Genomic DNA, 16,896 nt, shown 5'->3' with positions numbered 1-16,896 from the left:
TAGATTTTGGGTCAGTGAGTCTTCGTATTTTACGTACTGATGAAACTTAATGTATTTCATATATTCCCTAACTTCATCATTATCCTGTGAATTTGAGCTCTGTGGTGTTATCTGAGACAAGGGACGAAGCTATAAAGGTTAGAAAATGAGACGAAACGGCTCGAAAAAACGTAGGTGGTGCTGGTGCCCCAATATGGAGTTCCGTAATAAACTAGGAATTCTCATAATTCAATGTCCGTCTGTCTGTCTGTCCGTCTATCCGTCCGCGGCTTTGCTCCGTGATCGTTAGTGGTAGAAAACTGAAATTTGGCATAAATATAAGATAAAATGGGGTGATACACGAAAAGTGCGGTGATTTTTTTTTTCGCTTAAATCCTATAGTTTTGGATGACGTTGGATAGGTTTTTGAAACGAATATGGATATAGAATATGAACTTTGTCAATTATTTCAGATGATATTGCCAACGCACGTGTCACCACGTGTGACCCTTTAATTGATCTTTTGCTAGAAAGTGTACAAACTGGGTAAGTACACCTGATCGTGTCCTGGTTGAAAGGAATACTCTCTGAAAATTTTTGGATTATTTTTCGTGTCCTGGTTGAAAGGAATACTCTCTGGAAATTTTTGTTTTATTTTTCGTGTCCTGGTTGAAAGGAATACTCTCTGGAAATTTTTGTTTTATTTTTTGTGTCCTGGTTGAAAGGATTACTCTCTGGAAATTTTTGTTTTATTTTCATAAACACACAAACTATGCAATAGCACTTTGAAATTAAACAAATCAAAAGGGCGCTTAAATAGCATTAGCCACGCTCTAGAATCTTTGGAATAAAGTACTTAAGTCCCTTTTTGATTTAGACATATACAAACCTGTTAAAGTATAATAAGGCTTAACTAAAACATAAACGAATAACAATGACAAATTTAACAACAACATAAAATTAAAATCGTCCCGGGCCGTCTTTCAAAGATTGTAAATACTGCAATAAGCATGGTTTTTGTATGCTCCAGAGCATTGGGTGATAAGGGTGTCTTGAATGGCAAACTCAGGGCGCATTCTTTGGAAGCCTGCGGTTATCAGCATTCCTAAAAATGGATGCATCTTGTCGGTAGCGGCGATGAATAGTCCATCTGAGGCTAAGGCAAGCTGTGCTGCGATCTTCGTATTATTTCTTTTGGCGATGTCTTCCACGGTTTCACTTTTTGGGTCACCTCCGGAAAACATGAGTGTTGGCCATACTGGTTCACGCAATAGAAAGTGACCTAACTTGTCACTCATTATAGAAACGTCATAGAATAGAACAGCTTGAGGTCCTTCTGATATATTATTACTTTTGTTGAGTCCAACAGACTTGAGTTGTCCCTGATTTACTTGTATGATGGTCTCGGTAGACGTTATATTCACCGATTCGGAGGTTGTTTGAGAAATTTCACTCTTCAACGAGTCATTGTTAGAGCTGTTTTCTTTTAAGTTATTAGTTACATTCTCTACAGTTGTGTTTGGCATAGTGTCAGTTAACATATTTCCGGCCGTGCTGGCAGTATTTTCAGATGTTATAATATCATAAAAGTTATAAACGGCATTTCTCTTAGCTCTTTGCGTTTTTGTAATCGGTGTATCATTAGAAGGCAGCAGCTGCGTTTGTGATGGAAACCCAAACGAGAAGAAGCTATTAAACATCGACAGGGTATCATTTAATATCTGTTTCAAGCATTTGAAAGAGTTTTCTTCTTCATCATCTATAGCTTGAAGCATTACATTGTAATCTGTTAAAGGGAGCCCGTCGTTGTGATTCTTCAAAATTTCATCGACACGTCGGTCGAAGCGGAAATTATTACTGAATTGATTGTTGTAGGTAGTCAAGTCTATGCCGATACCACCATTCTGCCAAACAGAAAATACTCTAGCGTAAAATGTTAGATACGAGACCGGGATAGCTCTCCACTTGAATCTCAGTGGCGTCATTGCCATATACTTGTTCAAAGCCATAATAGTGATGTTAATATTGGAATACCTCTTTTCAAACTCTTTTATGCATGAGTGCTTAAGGAACACATCTTTATTTGGAAAACCAAACCATCTGCTGGGTAATCTCCCATGTCTTGGAACATAATAAGGATGTCGTATAGCATCATCGACTAAGAAAAATACGTTAAAGCGAAGGTTTGGGTACGTAAGAGCCATAGATTCGAGATACTGCGAATAAAGTTCCAGTGGCAAACGGCATCCTTTGTTGACGATATGATGTAGGAATACATTGCTGCTAGGCTTTCCATCATCGTATTTAAGTAACAGTGGTTGCCTTCTGTACGCCGACATGCCTAAAGCGCTAAATAGCAGGAACGACATTCCCAGCAAAATAAATGTCATCCCAGATGCTGATATGAGTTCTGAAAGCAGATATTCAAGAAAATTTACATTTCGTAAAATAGCTAAAAAATAATCTAAGTAATTTTTCTTTACTAAATAACTAAAGGATTTTATGCATGCACAAAATACAACAGATTATTAATACATTCACTGCTTGAATCTGGCAGACGCACGATTAGAAATTTGGAGAATAACATTGCTTGTAGAAATGTTAAGGTGGCACATTGTTGACCTATTAAACCGAAAAAAATAGAAATCGAAAGTTAAGTTTGAGGGTATTCCAAAAAAAAGAAATAAGAAAAACTTTAAAGCAGTCTTTGTAAATACTGTACGTAGTCTATGTTTTGACGTATTTTGGACGACAAACAATTACAAATCTGTACCAGGCCATCGCTGCAGACATGATTTCTTCGGCACGCAAGTAACACTCCAGTTTTGTGGCACCGCAGTAGGCTGACGGACAGCTTCAGGCATCCCAATCTCCACCTTCAGCAGTGGACACTGCTCGTCCTTCTTGGGTTCAGGTGGCCGTTCCATCATAGATACTAAGAACAAATTCATAATGTTAAGATGAAAGGGACGAAGTCACGTGACCGCTTCTCCATACAAACGTAGTCCTCATTTTCCTCTCTCGATATTAACATTATAGAATAGTATTTTATCTAATCGTGTTATAATATAGTGCTTTTCAGTCGAGTACCGTGTTTAGGTCACGAAGCTTAATGAGTATACAATACTTTTTGTACGAGTAATCTAAAATTATACTTTTTCACTATAAAACCTAAATAATTAAAGAAAATTTGGTAATTATGTCATTAAAATCAAGAATGTCGAACCAAGGGGCGTAGCTACGGTGAATACGGAGAATACAATAAATTGTGTAAAAATGATTCCCCTAATCTCAATATCCAGGGAGGAAAATGAGGACTACGTTTGTATGTAGAAGCGGTCGCTATACTATACTCTAAGACATACTTAGGCGTGACGGAATGGTTTTCAAATAATACTAAGAAGCAACAGCAGACTCAATTATTTCTTTAGGCTCTGAATGCTGGAATGCTTGAGACGTTGCGCGTTGGTCCAGTTGACAAGATGAAGATTAAAATTATTGCTAACCAATGCACTGTAGTGAATAGTTTTTCGATATACTCAGTTTATATATGAAATTAATATGTCAAAATGTTACTAACACACTAATTACCTATTTTCTTGACTAAATGTTAATGTTTTGTGTTACAATTTATTTAAAATAGACACTTCAAAACATGGGCGCAATATTAGCTGAAAATTTTATAGTTGTTCGATGGTTGTTCGCAATATAAAATTGTTTGACATGAGCAGATTTTTTTTTGTTATTTTCTCAATAACAATCAGTACAACCAAAGAGGTACAAAGTACTAAATCAACTCTAGCCAATTTAAGGGATTTCAATATGTATCACATGCAAGATATAATTAATATTTTTAAAAATATTCTAGAAATTATAAATTTCACTGTATCCTCTGTTCTGAAATAAATATGTAAGTATGAAGGATTATCGCTAGTTATTGTTATTATTTAATATTCATAATTATTGTTATTATACTCATGTACAAAAACTATATTTAAATTTATTAATTGACCATATGTATAACACGTTTGTTATGGCCTGTACAATAATATTGCAATGCGAGAAAAAAATATATGGGCAAGTTTATGATTCGGCAAAAATAATCAAATCATATGAGGAAGGTTAAAAGTTGGCCAAATGGTAAAGATGGCGAAATGTAACTATCAGTATAGAGGAGTTGAAAAGTAGTCAAAATGAACATAGTTTTACTAACTCTTCGAAATGTAGGTAGGCAAAATTAAAAAGTTGGCAATCATGTAACAGATCATTCTGATACCAATGAACAACAAACACAAACGTGTGGATAGATAGATGCTTGTCTGTTTTATTTTGTATTTGCTAGTGATCGGCATCGGTGTCGGTTTTATGCACAAATCAAAAGGGGTGTTCGGCAAACTGGCAAGCTTGGGGATGCCTTGTTTCTGTTGGGTGGTGTTTGGCATGTGTCTGGTGTTTGTAGCAGTTTGTAGCAAACACCAAGCATGCGGAACCGACATGATGTAACTACATCTTTACAACTTGAGATTGAACTTGAAGTGACTAAAGCTATGGGTATTTGGCTTTAGTATCCTTTACCAAGGATTTATTGCAGGTTTTTATGTTGTTTCAGCTGGTGTGTTCGATGTTTGCTTTACTTACCTACGTATACGTACCTAACTGCGAAATTCAGAATCTAGAGCGTAGAGCGATCGCATCCCATTAGTATATGCAAACGGGAACGCGCTAAATTGTGGCTAATCCCGTTGATTTGTCAACAGATAACGCGTTATTGTTTACAAGCTGTATCGATGCCACCTTGACACGCCTTTCACGCTAACTCCGTATTTTTCATGCTGATTCAACAACAAATGCTATAATGTCTGTACGTGAGACGAATCCATTGTTGAACAAACATAATTTATCGCAGAAAGTTAAAACGTGCCGTTGGATAAAATGACTAACATCTTCCAGTGTGGCGTCACTGATGTGCAGTCCTTACAAGAGCGACCTCCTGTTTAATTGGATGAATAGTTTAAGTGAGACACATATCGAATTTCGATGCATTGTATGGTGTATTTAGTGTTATAGTGATTTTGGACACAATCTTCAAATATCTGAGGTACATTTTTTTATTACCGATAAATTTAATTTACTGGGCTAACTAATTAATCGAGCGAAAGCTTAAGGTCTTCGTTAAAGCTTGGGCAACAATTATTTTCTATGTCCGTCTGTCCGGGTTATCCTGTCCAGGAGGCATTTCTCAATAGAAAATTAGATAAAATAAATTACTTTATAAGAACTAATGTGTACAATACAAATATTCGTTTGCGGAGAATAATAAGTATTTCCATATCTCACTCTCACACCCCACTCCCCCATTGTAACCCCCTTAACTGATGATTTCCGGGATAAAAGATATTCTATGTCCTTCTCTGGATTCAAACTATCTCCATACCGGTTCAGGGGTTTTAGCGTCAAGAGATAACAGGGAGACAGACAGACAGACAGAGTTACTTTCACATCAAGTAGGGACTGCACATCTTACACTTAGTTTGGCTTTGATTAGAAGTAATGTCAGAAAAGTCAGACGACATCTTTGTCGCCAACTGTAGAAATTCAAGTTCCTGTGTATAAGGTAAATAAATAGCAACTATTGGTCGCAGAGATTATAGTGCTATTGTGACTATTATTGATTGTATATTGTGTAGGTATCGTTCTGTTCTAGGAGTTTTGGCTGGACAGGTACGGCGCATGAACTTCTTAGGCCTCAATTAGACTATCATAGAAATAATCACATGTGTCTCTAATTACTATATGTAATTGCGGTCTTATTATATTGTATCTATGTCCTGGGCAAAACCTGGGCCTTTCTCATCAAAAAACCTTTTTGTTAAGAATTAACTTTCCGTGAAATGGCTTTTAAAACTTTTTGTAAATATAAATAATGACGTCTGTCAACTAAATTTCAGTGACATAAGACAAAACTCATCGGGAACTGTAAAACTTAATATGATTTTTCAATTAATTGTTGTTAATATGTATTAATTTACGTAGGTAATATTATTGACTTAATTCATTGGCTAAGTAATTAACATGATTTTTATGTTTTTGTCGCCAAATTATTATTTTATTATTTTTAAGGCAGTTTTTCTGGGTTTTATGAAAGTGGTAGTTTTCGATTGGTAATTTCGGTTTGAATTTGAATATAACTATTAGGTAGGTATCGTTATGAATTCTAGTTGTTTACTAACACTTGCATTATAACTACTCTGTGTACGGTGGCCGATTTATTGTCTTTTTCATTATCAATTTTCCTCGCCAAAAGTTTTTATACCTTCCTATTGTTACTAAACTACTTAAAAACCTTATATGTGACCGCGGTCGACAAAACTTCCCACTTATGTTGCATGCCATAAGCACGAGATTTGCTTGCATCTTTATAGGAATAACCTGACAAGGCGTCCTTATAGCAAGCGACAAAGTGGGACGTTTTGCCGGCCGCGGCCACATATGTATTAGGTCCTTTGTTAATAATTTATCAAATATTTGACATGAAATATAAATATAATTAGTAGCATTATTACCCGACTTATTGAGGCGCTGTGGCTCCGCTTCTGATTCGGTCTGTGTCATTTCCCCTGCCTCCCGTTAGAGGCTGCATTTCAAAAAAATTGCCTATATCTACTACTAGGTACCTACTTGAAGCGCTGGTGGCCTAGCGGTAAGAGCGTGCGATTTTCAATCCAGAGGTCGCGGGTTCCAACCCCGGCTCGTACCAATATAGATGTGGTCATCAAGGCTTCTCATTTAATCCTTCGTATGTCTAAGCACAGATCAGAGCGTACGAATTGTATTAAACATTGGTTTTTAATTCATGTGCACTGATCAGTGCTTAGCATGCGAAGGGTTAAAGCCGAGCTATTGTCTAAGGAAAATGTTCTGATACCAATGCAGCAACGTTAGATAGGTATTTTTTTCGTTGACTTGCATGACATTATTTAAATGTACATCTGTACCCCTAGTGTAACTAAATTCGATTTTGAAACGTGATGTACGCGTTTGCGTTTAGTCTCATTTTGTATTGGATTTCGAAAGAGCGCGCCAAGCGGGACGTTTTGGAAACTCAAAATCCTATACAAAATGAGACTTAACGCAAACGCGTTCGTCACGTTATGATGTCGATAACATTTACACTAGGGGTACTGGTCTCCCGCGATACTGGCCTAGTCTAGTGCACCAACTACTAGAAACAACTGCTGTATAGTTTTTCTGTCCTTTTTTGTGCAATAAAAATGTTTTTATCTTTTTTTATCATTGTCTTTACTGTACTTAGATAGGATTGAAATTCCTACTATTTTTTATTTTGACTCGATCACTTAAGCCGATAAAGTCTAAGCAGGTCTTTGTGCTGTCAAGCAAAGTTTATGTTTCCTTTCTTGCAGCTAAAACGTTACATCATGTGACACGGCTTTGAGATATTAAATTGCATTTAAACTTTCCTCTTCTAACGTTAATGTTACTTTGATGAATTCGCAATAACTTTGATTACACTACTTAGGATCAGCATCGGCCGTAGGAACTTCAAGTCTCTGTTTAGGAACGTTTATATTACTTATGAAGAAAAAAAACGCCGTTGAATCATTATTTTATGGTTTCATTTTATCTTGAACTTTACAGACGCATAACGCAAATGGCTAGTTATGAGTGACTTGAAGGAGCACCGACCGCTCCTACGAGACGACATTTCCGACGAAGAGGTACAGCAGGAGTTTAGGCTACCTCGACGCCATATGGGCTACAGAGGCAAAGCAAGGAATACTGTGAAGGGAGCAGCGGCTGTCATCAAAAATTGGCCAGGTATTACGTACAGTATTAACTTTGATAATTCGATTCGCGCTTTTTGTCAGAAACTCAGAAAGTAGGTAAGTAGTACTTCTTGTTTAGGGTGTTTTACTTTATTCGATTAGTAGGTAGGTCGTTACGATTTAAGATATCTAGGTCAAATGCTTCATCAAATTCGTCAAATGCTCGATTGTGCCCTAATATGTAACTGCTTACCTAAGTAGTACCAAGACCAAGTAAGCAGTATAGATACCTATCTATCTACATATTGTAAATTCTGTGAGGACCTAACTGTGTTTGATACAAAATTAGTTACACTTCCGTACGGTCTGATGTGTTCTTCTTTGATGTGATGTGAATTCCTGTGAAACTTTTAGCCGGCTATCTACCTACTCAAGAAATGTTTTTACTCTATTATTTACTGGTGAGGCGCAGAGTAATGATGAAGATGTAATATGTCCGCATCTAATAGGTATATAGGTAGTAGTGAATGCAAAATGGTCCAAATATATCGAAAACACGTAGCCTTAACCATAATCTTAAAACCTTATATTTATGGTAGCAAAGGTGTGCTTCGATATATATTTATATATTTGGCCACTTTTGGCGTCACTATAATCTTAACCCACTCTTCAAACTGTATGTTCGCAAAAAACTCAAAAACTACTGCAACGGATTTTATGCGGTTTTCGCCTATCAATTGAGTGATTCAATTTTGTTTAGTTGTATAATTTGTTAAGGTTTAGTGTAAAGCCGAGGCCTCTAGTATATTATATTAGATGCTGACTGTAGACACAGTACAACATACATATCCACTCCATATTTTATCTATTATTTATAAAACTATAAAAACAATATCTCATTCTTAAATACATTTTTTACAGATTACTGGTTGTCATCCGTAACTTACTGGTGGATAGGCATAGGTATGTTTGCCTTAATGACCTTTGTACTATATAGTAGTGTAGTAACTTACTCTCTGCTCCCTACAACCGGTTCAACACCAATTCCGCGCTATGTGGCTGAAAGAAAAAATACTTTACCTGAAGTTTTTATGCATGTTATTGTGAATAATGAAAAAGAAGTAGACTTCAACAAATATCTGCCTTATGTAGAAATAATTGCCAACAAATATTTGCACTACCAATTCAATTTAATTTATATGCTTAATGATACGCTTGCAACTGAAATATCTATGCACCAGGCTCAAATAAATAATGAAGATGCTATGAATTCTATTTGGGCTGAACATAATGTATTTGAAGCAGATAGAGTTCCAAGTAAAATAAAATCTAATATTATCATACAACACGCTAGCTTATCAAATTACTTGGACGGCTCTCCTATACAGCATTATTGGAAGCAGTTGCCGAACCACTTGATTGGATTTTTCTTAAGAGCAGTATCAATTTGGGATAAAGGAGGAATTGCTTTCAATCCTATTATATTGACACCAAGATCTCCAGATGCCATATATATAGAAAAGTTGTATAGCCTTCTTTCAACGTACGAAGAGCGTAAAAAGCCAAATGCGACTACTAATATGAACAGTAACATAGATATAGAAATCCCTAAAGCATCGAAAATTCATAAAAGGAAGTACAATACAAAGAAGGTAAATAATATTCGTGACATAATAGATGCCTTAGAAACAGATATCCCTATGCACCAAAACCAACCTGAAGTTTTAAGCGAAGCTGAAGACAGGCAGGATCTGACTAATTTAGAAATGGCACCATCTAACATTGAAGTTGTTTTAAGTAGTAGCTACAGTTCTAATCTTACAAGCAAATCGGCGCTAGATAATAACCAAACAACCATTAATCATTCAATTGAAAACAACCAATCAAAGATATCGAATTACGTATTGCCATATTTTTTGGATTTCTTATTTCACGATAAATCAAACAGAACTACGAAAGAAGAATCTGCTGATCTCAGTTCCATGAAAAGAAGTACAAGAACTATATCGACGGAATCAACTCAAGGAAATGTCAAAACGGGAAATGTAATACAACCTATGATTATTTCAGCACCAACACAATTTGAAAAGATGCCGTCTAATATAGAAGATAATGCTACGAGACGTATTGATGTAGAAAACTTGACTATAGATCTAAAAGGTAATATTTTAGCTACAAAAAGCTCTTGCCACGCGTTCTTAGGGAGCGTGTTCAGTAATGCGAAACATGGAACAGAGGAAGATTCGCTGAAAGAATTTATTATCACAGAGCTGTCTTTGTTTTGTAACGGCCTTCTATCTACATGCAAAGGTATTGACGTTATTTTACTATAATTAATGTTTATAATTTATTGTTATATTTATTATAGGTTATTAGACATATTGTTTGTATTTTGATAAAGTTGTTAATAAAATTAAAATGAAAATCACTTACAAAATAGTCATTTATTAGCCTATTATAAACACAAGTCGTGCTCAAAATAATGTTACATGTGACAATATTTTGACCACAAGTTCACCCTCGACTTAAAATTATGGCAGCAAAATATATTGACGTCTAAATGTTTTCCTTCATTTTTATGAGACTAGAGACTTACATACGAACAATTTACCGAAACGTCTTTGCTGTGAATGCAAATACTTATTAAATTCCTAGTACCCCTAAGGCACAAGAGTACCGTAACGACCTACTTATATACAGTTTTTAACTAGACAGTTAGAATATTGCACAAATGCAAGTAGACAAGGTAGATTGGTTTGTTATTGTCGTCATTTTATACATTTTTTTATGTATTATTATCTTATATTGCAACGTTACTTCTATCTATTGGTATATCCCATCGTCCGCTCCAGTCATTAGTCGTCTTCTTACAATCTCTTACTTTATACTTCGCTTCACATCTTCTGCTTACTGACCAATAGACGTAGCCATCGGGACATTGGTTTACATAACCTCGCAATTTGCCATATTTCGTTTTATCACATTTCAAAAACGCCGGAGAACATTCAGTTTTCTCGAATGGGAAGTGGCCCGTTGATGGACAAGTAAGAGGTTCCTTGCTTGCGACAATCTGTAATAAAAAAAGGTATCAGGTAAATCAAACATTTAACATTTTCATATAATTATATAAAAATAACTTGAAATTAATCCCCTATCAAACTTACCGGTTCTTTATAGCTGACTCCTAGACGTTTTACTCTTCGCCTTTCAGCTTTCTCGCCTTCACATTTCTTGTCAGCATTTTTCTCTTCAACACATTGATTTTTAGTCTCATCATAAATTGTGTCATTAGGACACTTGAAAACAGCTATGTCAAGGTCATGGGTATCATTATCTTCAGTGCACTGATAGAACATATTACAATACTTCGGATGCCGCTTAAATGACGTTGGGCATACGTAAAGGTATTGATCATCCTCCGTTTCTGGACAATCTTTTGAGCTTGAGGAACTGCTCTCAGTAGTAGATTCCTGATTATCCTCTGTTGTAGTGCTCTCAGAACTTTGTTCTGTAGTAGATGTACTTGACTGTTCAGTTGTACTTGATTCTTGTGAGGTCGATTCTTCCGTAGTTGATGATTGGTCTGTAGAACTTTCAGTTGTTCCTTCCGTGGTACTTTGTTCAGTTGTCGTAGTAGATTGCTCAGTTGTCGTAGTAGATTGCTGAGTTGTCGTAGTAGATTGCTCAGTTGTCGTAGTAGATTGCTCAGTAGTGGATTGTTCCGTTGTAGTTTCCTCACTGGTAGTTGATTGTTGTGTGGTACTAGATTGTTCTGTTGTAGATTGCTCTGTAGTACTCGTCTGATCAGTGGTGCTACTTTCTGTAGTGGACAGCTCTGTAGTACTAGATTGTTCAGTAGTTTGCTCTGTAGTACTAGATTGAGTAGTGCTTTTTTCAGTAGTACTTTTTTCAGTGGTTGTTGATTTCTCAGTAGTACTTTGTTCTGTAGTAGATTGTTGGGTTGTAGTTTTTTCCGTAGTTGTGGATTTTTCAGTAGTAGTTTGCTCAGTCGTACTTTCTTCAGTCGTTGATGTTTCTTGTGTAGTAGATGATTCAGTTGTAGATTGCTGCGTTGTTGAGCCTTCAGTTGTCGTTGATTCCTGAGTTGTAGATTTTCCAGTTGTAGTACTGGTAGTAGTAGTTGTTGTCGTAGATTCCTCAGTATTTTGATTTTGAGTCCCAGAACAGTCACGAGGAGGGTATACAGAATCTGCATGGTTACATGTTTCCAGTTCTGGATCCCATATCGTACCCTCTCCACATTCGAAATAATAAACCGAAAACCTTTGAGCATTATTATCCCAGTCTACACACCTATAGAATTTCTTACAGTCATCAGGATCAGCGTAAAATCCTGCTTTAGTGCAATTCACTTGTGACTTTTGAGGTTTTTGCGTGGAACCTTGAGAACAGTCCGATGAGCTTTCAGTTGTTGACGAGGATGATGACGAATCAGAGCTTGTTGGTGATCTGGTAGTAGTTGTTGAAGATGACTCACTTGAGGCTTCAGTAGTTGTAGATGTGGTAGTTGTGCTATTATTACACGATGGATTTTGGACATCACCTGGATGATTGCACGTTTGTATATCTTGATCCCAAATCGTGCCTTCGCCACACGTAAAATCGTACTTTGTCAAACCACCGTTACCGTCATCAACACACCTGTAAAACTTTTGGCAATCACTGCTGTCGCCAAAGTACCCTTCATTTTCACATTTATTGTTACTGTTTTGTGGTTTGTTTTCATTTGAAGATTCGGTTGTCGATATTTGAGTGGTTGTACTGGTTGCTTCTGTTGTTTGAGAAGAATTTTGTTCAGTAGGTCCTTGTTCTGATTGGTTTTCTCCTTGTGAACCTTGACAATTTTTGACTTGATTTTCATGATTACAAGCTTGCATATCCGAATCCCAAGCAGTGCCTTCGCCGCAAGTGAAGTCATATTTCGTGTACCCTCCTTGCCCATTGTCAACACATCGGTAGAACTTTTTACAATCATTTTTATTGGGATAAAATCCTGCATTTTTACATTCATTTGACTGTGAATTATTCGAACTGGAACTTGAATTATTGGAACAATCACTTGACGTTTCATTATTTTCCGTCTCGGAAGAGGACTTGGTTGTAGTGGTAGAAGCTTTTGTGGTAGGTTGGTCATCTTGTCCATTTTGCGAACTGGGTATAGTAGAAGCAGTATCTTGAGAACTACAATTAGACATATCGTTATCATGATCGCATGCCTGTATTTCTTGTACCCAAATCGTACCTTCTCCACAAGTAAAATCGTATTTCGTGTACCCTCCCTTATCATTGCTTACACATCGGTAAAACTTCTTACAGTCATTTGAATTAGCATAAAATCCTTCCGATTCACATTGATCTTTGTTATTAGATTGTTCATTATTAGGGCGTTTAGTCGTAGATATTGTTGAATCATTAGAGTCTGTGGTTTGTGTAGTGCTTCCAGATTCTGGCGGAGGGTTCTCAGACGCGTTTGTTTCAGAAGTTACTGAGCATTTATTCTCAACTGACTCATGATTACACGTTTGTGACTGTTGGTCCCATACAGTACCGTCACCGCAACTGAAATCGTATTTAGTGTAGCCTCCTTTACCATCATCAACACACCGATAAAACTTCTTGCAATCAGCTGAATTGGCAAAGAATCCTTCAAACTCACAGGCGTTATTAGATGGATTTTGGGTCTGTTCAGTCTTTTCTGTAGTATCTGATGTACTTGATATACTCGGCTGCGATGTACTACTCTCAGCATTTTCATTGCTTGCTGGTTGCTGTTGTGTTTCATCACCATCGGTTAGAGCACTGCATCCTTTTTTTACAGAGCTTTCATGGTTGCAGGCGTCAATTTCTGGATCCCATACTGTGCCTTCTCCGCATGTAAAATCATACTTAGTAAAATCACCTTGCTGATTTTCAACACATCTGTAAAACTTTTTGCAGTTCATTGTATCGCCAAAGAATCCTTCTTTTGTACAAGAGTCTTTATTGGGTGTTGGTTTATGTGCTGGTTTTCCAGTAGATGCGGTAGTAGTGGATTGATTTTTTTCTTCTGTACCACTATCACTTTGTGCAGTAGATGATGATTGAGTTGTTCCTTCGTTTTCAGTTTCTTGGGTTGCTGTGTCACTTCCTGTACATTTGTTATTATTTGATGGATGATTACATGACTCGATACTTTGATCCCAAACAGTACCCTCGCCACATGTAAATTCATAACGAATATAATCACCTTTGCCGTCATCAACGCATCTATAAAACTTTTTGCAGTCATTTTTATCACCCATAAATCCACTCGATGTGCAAGTTTTGCTATTTGGTGACGATGTTGTCGGAGAAGCTGATGTCACTGTGCTTGTTGTACTCGACATTATGGCTTCTGTTGGTTTCTGGTCTGGTTGGTCGACATTATTGTCACTCTGTGATGGGTAACCGTTATCAATTTCTGCGCCTTGCATTATGTTGTTAGTTGTTGTGGTTGTACCTTGAGTATTTTTATCTGGCGTTCCTTTACCACACTTCTCAACTGCCCAAGCGTGGTTGCATGCTTCCAAATTTGAGTCCCACACCGTACCTTCACCACATGTAAACTCATATCGAGTGTAACCACCATTACCATTATCAACACATCTGTAAAATTTATTGCAGTCTTGAGTGTCACCCATAAATCCACTCGAACTACAAACATTTTCACCGGATGCACTAGTGGAACTTGAGACATGGTTACCCTCAGTAACTTGTGTAGCTATACTACTTTCCGTACTTGTCGACGTTTTATCTTGGTGCATTGTTGTTTGAGACGATTGTTGATTTTGACCACCATACCCGACATCTTCATCTTCTTCGGGAATTGTTTCTATTGTGGTAGATTTTCTTGTTGTTGTTGTTGTGGTAGTTTTGCTGTTTTGGGCCTGTGTTTGTGATGGTGATTTATTTGTACAGTCCTTTACAGCCCACTCATGGTTGCATGCTTCTGCATTAGGATCCCATACGGTCCCGTCTCCACAAGTGAATTCGTATTTTATATATCCACCTTTTCCATTGTCAACGCACCTGTAGAACTTCTTACAATCGTCCGAGTCTCCTATGAAGCCACTTTCAGTACATTCGTTATTTTCATTCCCAGTCACTGGTTTCTCATAGTTTGGCCGCTCTGTTTCTCCGTCATATGAAGAAGTAGCAGTTTGATCGATGTTTGTTTCATGTATTTGTGTTTGACTTTGACTAGATTCTTTAGAATGGTCGATTTGCAATTGGGTTTGGGATCCTTTATTACCGTGACTAATTTGTGTCTGTGTCTGACTTACAGCTGAGCCATGTGATATTTGAGTTTGGTTTTGTTTTGTGTGGGAACTATAAGGCTTTTCCTTTACTCGTTCACCATTATATATTTGTGTTTGATTTTGTATCACTGAACCTTTGCTTATTTGTGTCTGTACTTGATTAACTTTAGAGCCATAAGCTACTTGTAATTGTGATTGAATAGTTTGTTCTGAATTGATTTCATTGTCTGCAGTAGTAAAATCAGATTTGTTGGTTTTATTTTCATCATCTGGACTGCCTCGCCCACATCTTCTCTTTTTGACTGCCCATGCGTGATTACATGCTTGTGTCTCATCATCCCAAATCGTTACTTCACTGCAAGAAAATTCATATCTGATGAACCCACCTCGCCCATTTCCAACGCATCTGTAAAATTTTCGGCAATTTTCACTGTCACCCATAAATCCATCAGATGTGCATGGTTCTCCACTTTCTGAGGTCGGCTGACGTGGCATAGGGGATCTCGTTGCTCTAAGATGCTGCTTTATCGTGGTTGTCCCTGAATGGGTTGTAAATGCACTTGGTGTACTTTTGTAATCGGTTGAAGACCAAATCTTTTGGGTTGAAATAGTCGAAGCGTCAGCTTTGATAACTTTCTCAGGATCTACTACTTGTTTCATGCTTATTGGAGATGGTATTTCTCCACGTGATCCATCTATTTCATTTTCGTTGACAGATTCAGTGAGTGGTGCTGCATAACCACCACAATTAATCCTTTTTGTACTTTTGGGGTGGTTGCATATCTCTGTGTCGGGGTCGTAGACTGTGCCAGGTCCGCATTGGTACTGAAAATAATTAAAAAGTAATATTTGTGTAAAGTACTTAATGAGTATGTTTGGATTTCTTATGCTCTGAAAGTGGGTCACTGTTGTTCTAAAAAGTATGCAGAAAGTGATATGTTTCTGCACTAGAGAATTTGACTTTCCAAGTATGATTTTTTTTTACGATAAGCAATTGAAATTTGGTTTTAAAGGGATGAATTTCCATTCTGATATTTAACTCTCCATTCCATAAATAACGATAGATAATTTTATCTATATAGTTAATTGAAATAACCCTCAAGAAATAAAATTATACTAAGCCATGTTTAAAAAAAATAGAGTGCTGGACTCGGGTGAAAGGCATCATTTCAGCCTCGGACTATTAGCGCTCTCACTGCGTTCGAGCGCCAAACTACCTCGGCAGGGATAAGTGATTTACATTCCTTGGTTAACCATCTACTATTTATTACTATTTATAGAGAATAAACTCAGTGACATTAGCAGCTGAAAGTGAGTCTATATATTTTCCAAATAAATATATATATTATATACTCACTTGAACGGTAGTTAGCATAGGACCTAAGAAGTATATTGAGATAACATTTGCTTAGAAATAAAATGAAAATATTAACCATACAAAATAATTCGGACCGCAAGCAACACACAAGGTACAAGCTTTTTAAAGTAACTGTAAACTTTGTAACATACTCTGAAAACGGTGTATTTGTTGTTAGCTCCCTCCACACATCTGTAGAAGACGGCACAGTCGACCGGATCCTCTTGAAAACCTTCACCAGTACACAAGATTGGTTCTGGTTTAATGCCAGAATATAGCTTAACTATTCGCCCGTTTACTCTCGGATGACGTACGTCTTCTGATATCGAAACTGAAAAGATGATTATTATTTTATTGCGCACCTATTCAAACATTTTATACAATTTCAGATGATTAGTCATTAATACGAGTACAAATAACAATATATTACGGTGTCTGGTGCCTGTAAATAGTACTTAGTAACACCTATTACGACGCT

General features: G+C 36.8%; 3 protein-coding genes across 9 annotated transcripts in view; 1 reads left to right on the top strand and 2 right to left on the bottom strand.

The window, feature by feature from the left end:
• Positions 1–710: 710 nt before the first annotated feature.
• LOC133522232 (uncharacterized) lies at positions 711–3,707 on the bottom strand. 4 transcript variants are annotated; one of them, XM_061857497.1, is made up of 4 exons: positions 3,571–3,682; positions 3,345–3,480; positions 2,753–2,914; positions 711–2,389 (listed from the first exon to the last, which is right to left on the bottom strand). In XM_061857497.1, the coding sequence occupies exons 3-4, from the start codon at positions 2,907–2,909 to the stop codon at positions 963–965; spliced, it is 1,584 nt and encodes a 527-aa protein (XP_061713481.1). In that variant the 5' UTR covers positions 2,910–2,914; positions 3,345–3,480; positions 3,571–3,682; the 3' UTR covers positions 711–962. The 4 variants fall into 4 exon arrangements, with proteins under 4 accessions (XP_061713481.1, XP_061713480.1, XP_061713479.1 ...); XM_061857496.1 differs by lacking the exon at positions 3,345–3,480 and having other exon boundaries at positions 3,571–3,707; XM_061857495.1 differs by lacking the exon at positions 3,345–3,480 and having other exon boundaries at positions 3,560–3,699.
• An 897-nt stretch (positions 3,708–4,604) lies between these two features.
• On the top strand, positions 4,605–10,191 carry LOC133522231 (uncharacterized). Of its 4 annotated transcripts, XM_061857493.1 has the most exons (4): positions 4,605–5,077; positions 7,636–7,815; positions 8,685–8,726; positions 9,834–10,191. In XM_061857493.1, exons 2-4 carry the CDS (start codon positions 7,659–7,661, stop codon positions 10,094–10,096), a joined length of 462 nt encoding a protein of 153 aa, XP_061713477.1. In that variant the 5' UTR covers positions 4,605–5,077; positions 7,636–7,658; the 3' UTR covers positions 10,097–10,191. The 4 variants fall into 4 exon arrangements, with proteins under 4 accessions (XP_061713477.1, XP_061713473.1, XP_061713474.1 ...); XM_061857489.1 differs by having other exon boundaries at positions 4,797–5,077; positions 8,685–10,191; XM_061857490.1 differs by lacking the exon at positions 4,605–5,077 and adding an exon at positions 5,914–6,012 and having other exon boundaries at positions 8,685–10,191.
• LOC133522230 (mucin-22-like) overlaps positions 10,189–16,896 on the bottom strand; it is a 41,161-nt gene continuing 34,453 nt past the window's right edge. Inside the window, exons 3-5 of the mRNA XM_061857488.1 lie at positions 16,571–16,749; positions 10,928–15,886; positions 10,189–10,833 (exon numbers count right to left, since the gene is read on the bottom strand). Coding sequence (XP_061713472.1) covers positions 10,564–10,833; positions 10,928–15,886; positions 16,571–16,749 — 5,408 coding nt within the window. The 3' untranslated portion in view covers positions 10,189–10,563. The remainder of the gene's footprint in view (positions 10,834–10,927; positions 15,887–16,570; positions 16,750–16,896) is intronic.

The sequence above is a fragment of the Cydia pomonella genome, chromosome 10 (genome assembly GCF_033807575.1).
Source record: "Cydia pomonella isolate Wapato2018A chromosome 10, ilCydPomo1, whole genome shotgun sequence".
Lineage (NCBI taxonomy): Eukaryota > Metazoa > Arthropoda > Insecta > Lepidoptera > Tortricidae > Cydia > Cydia pomonella.
This window is presented reverse-complemented; position numbering and strand designations above follow the sequence as displayed.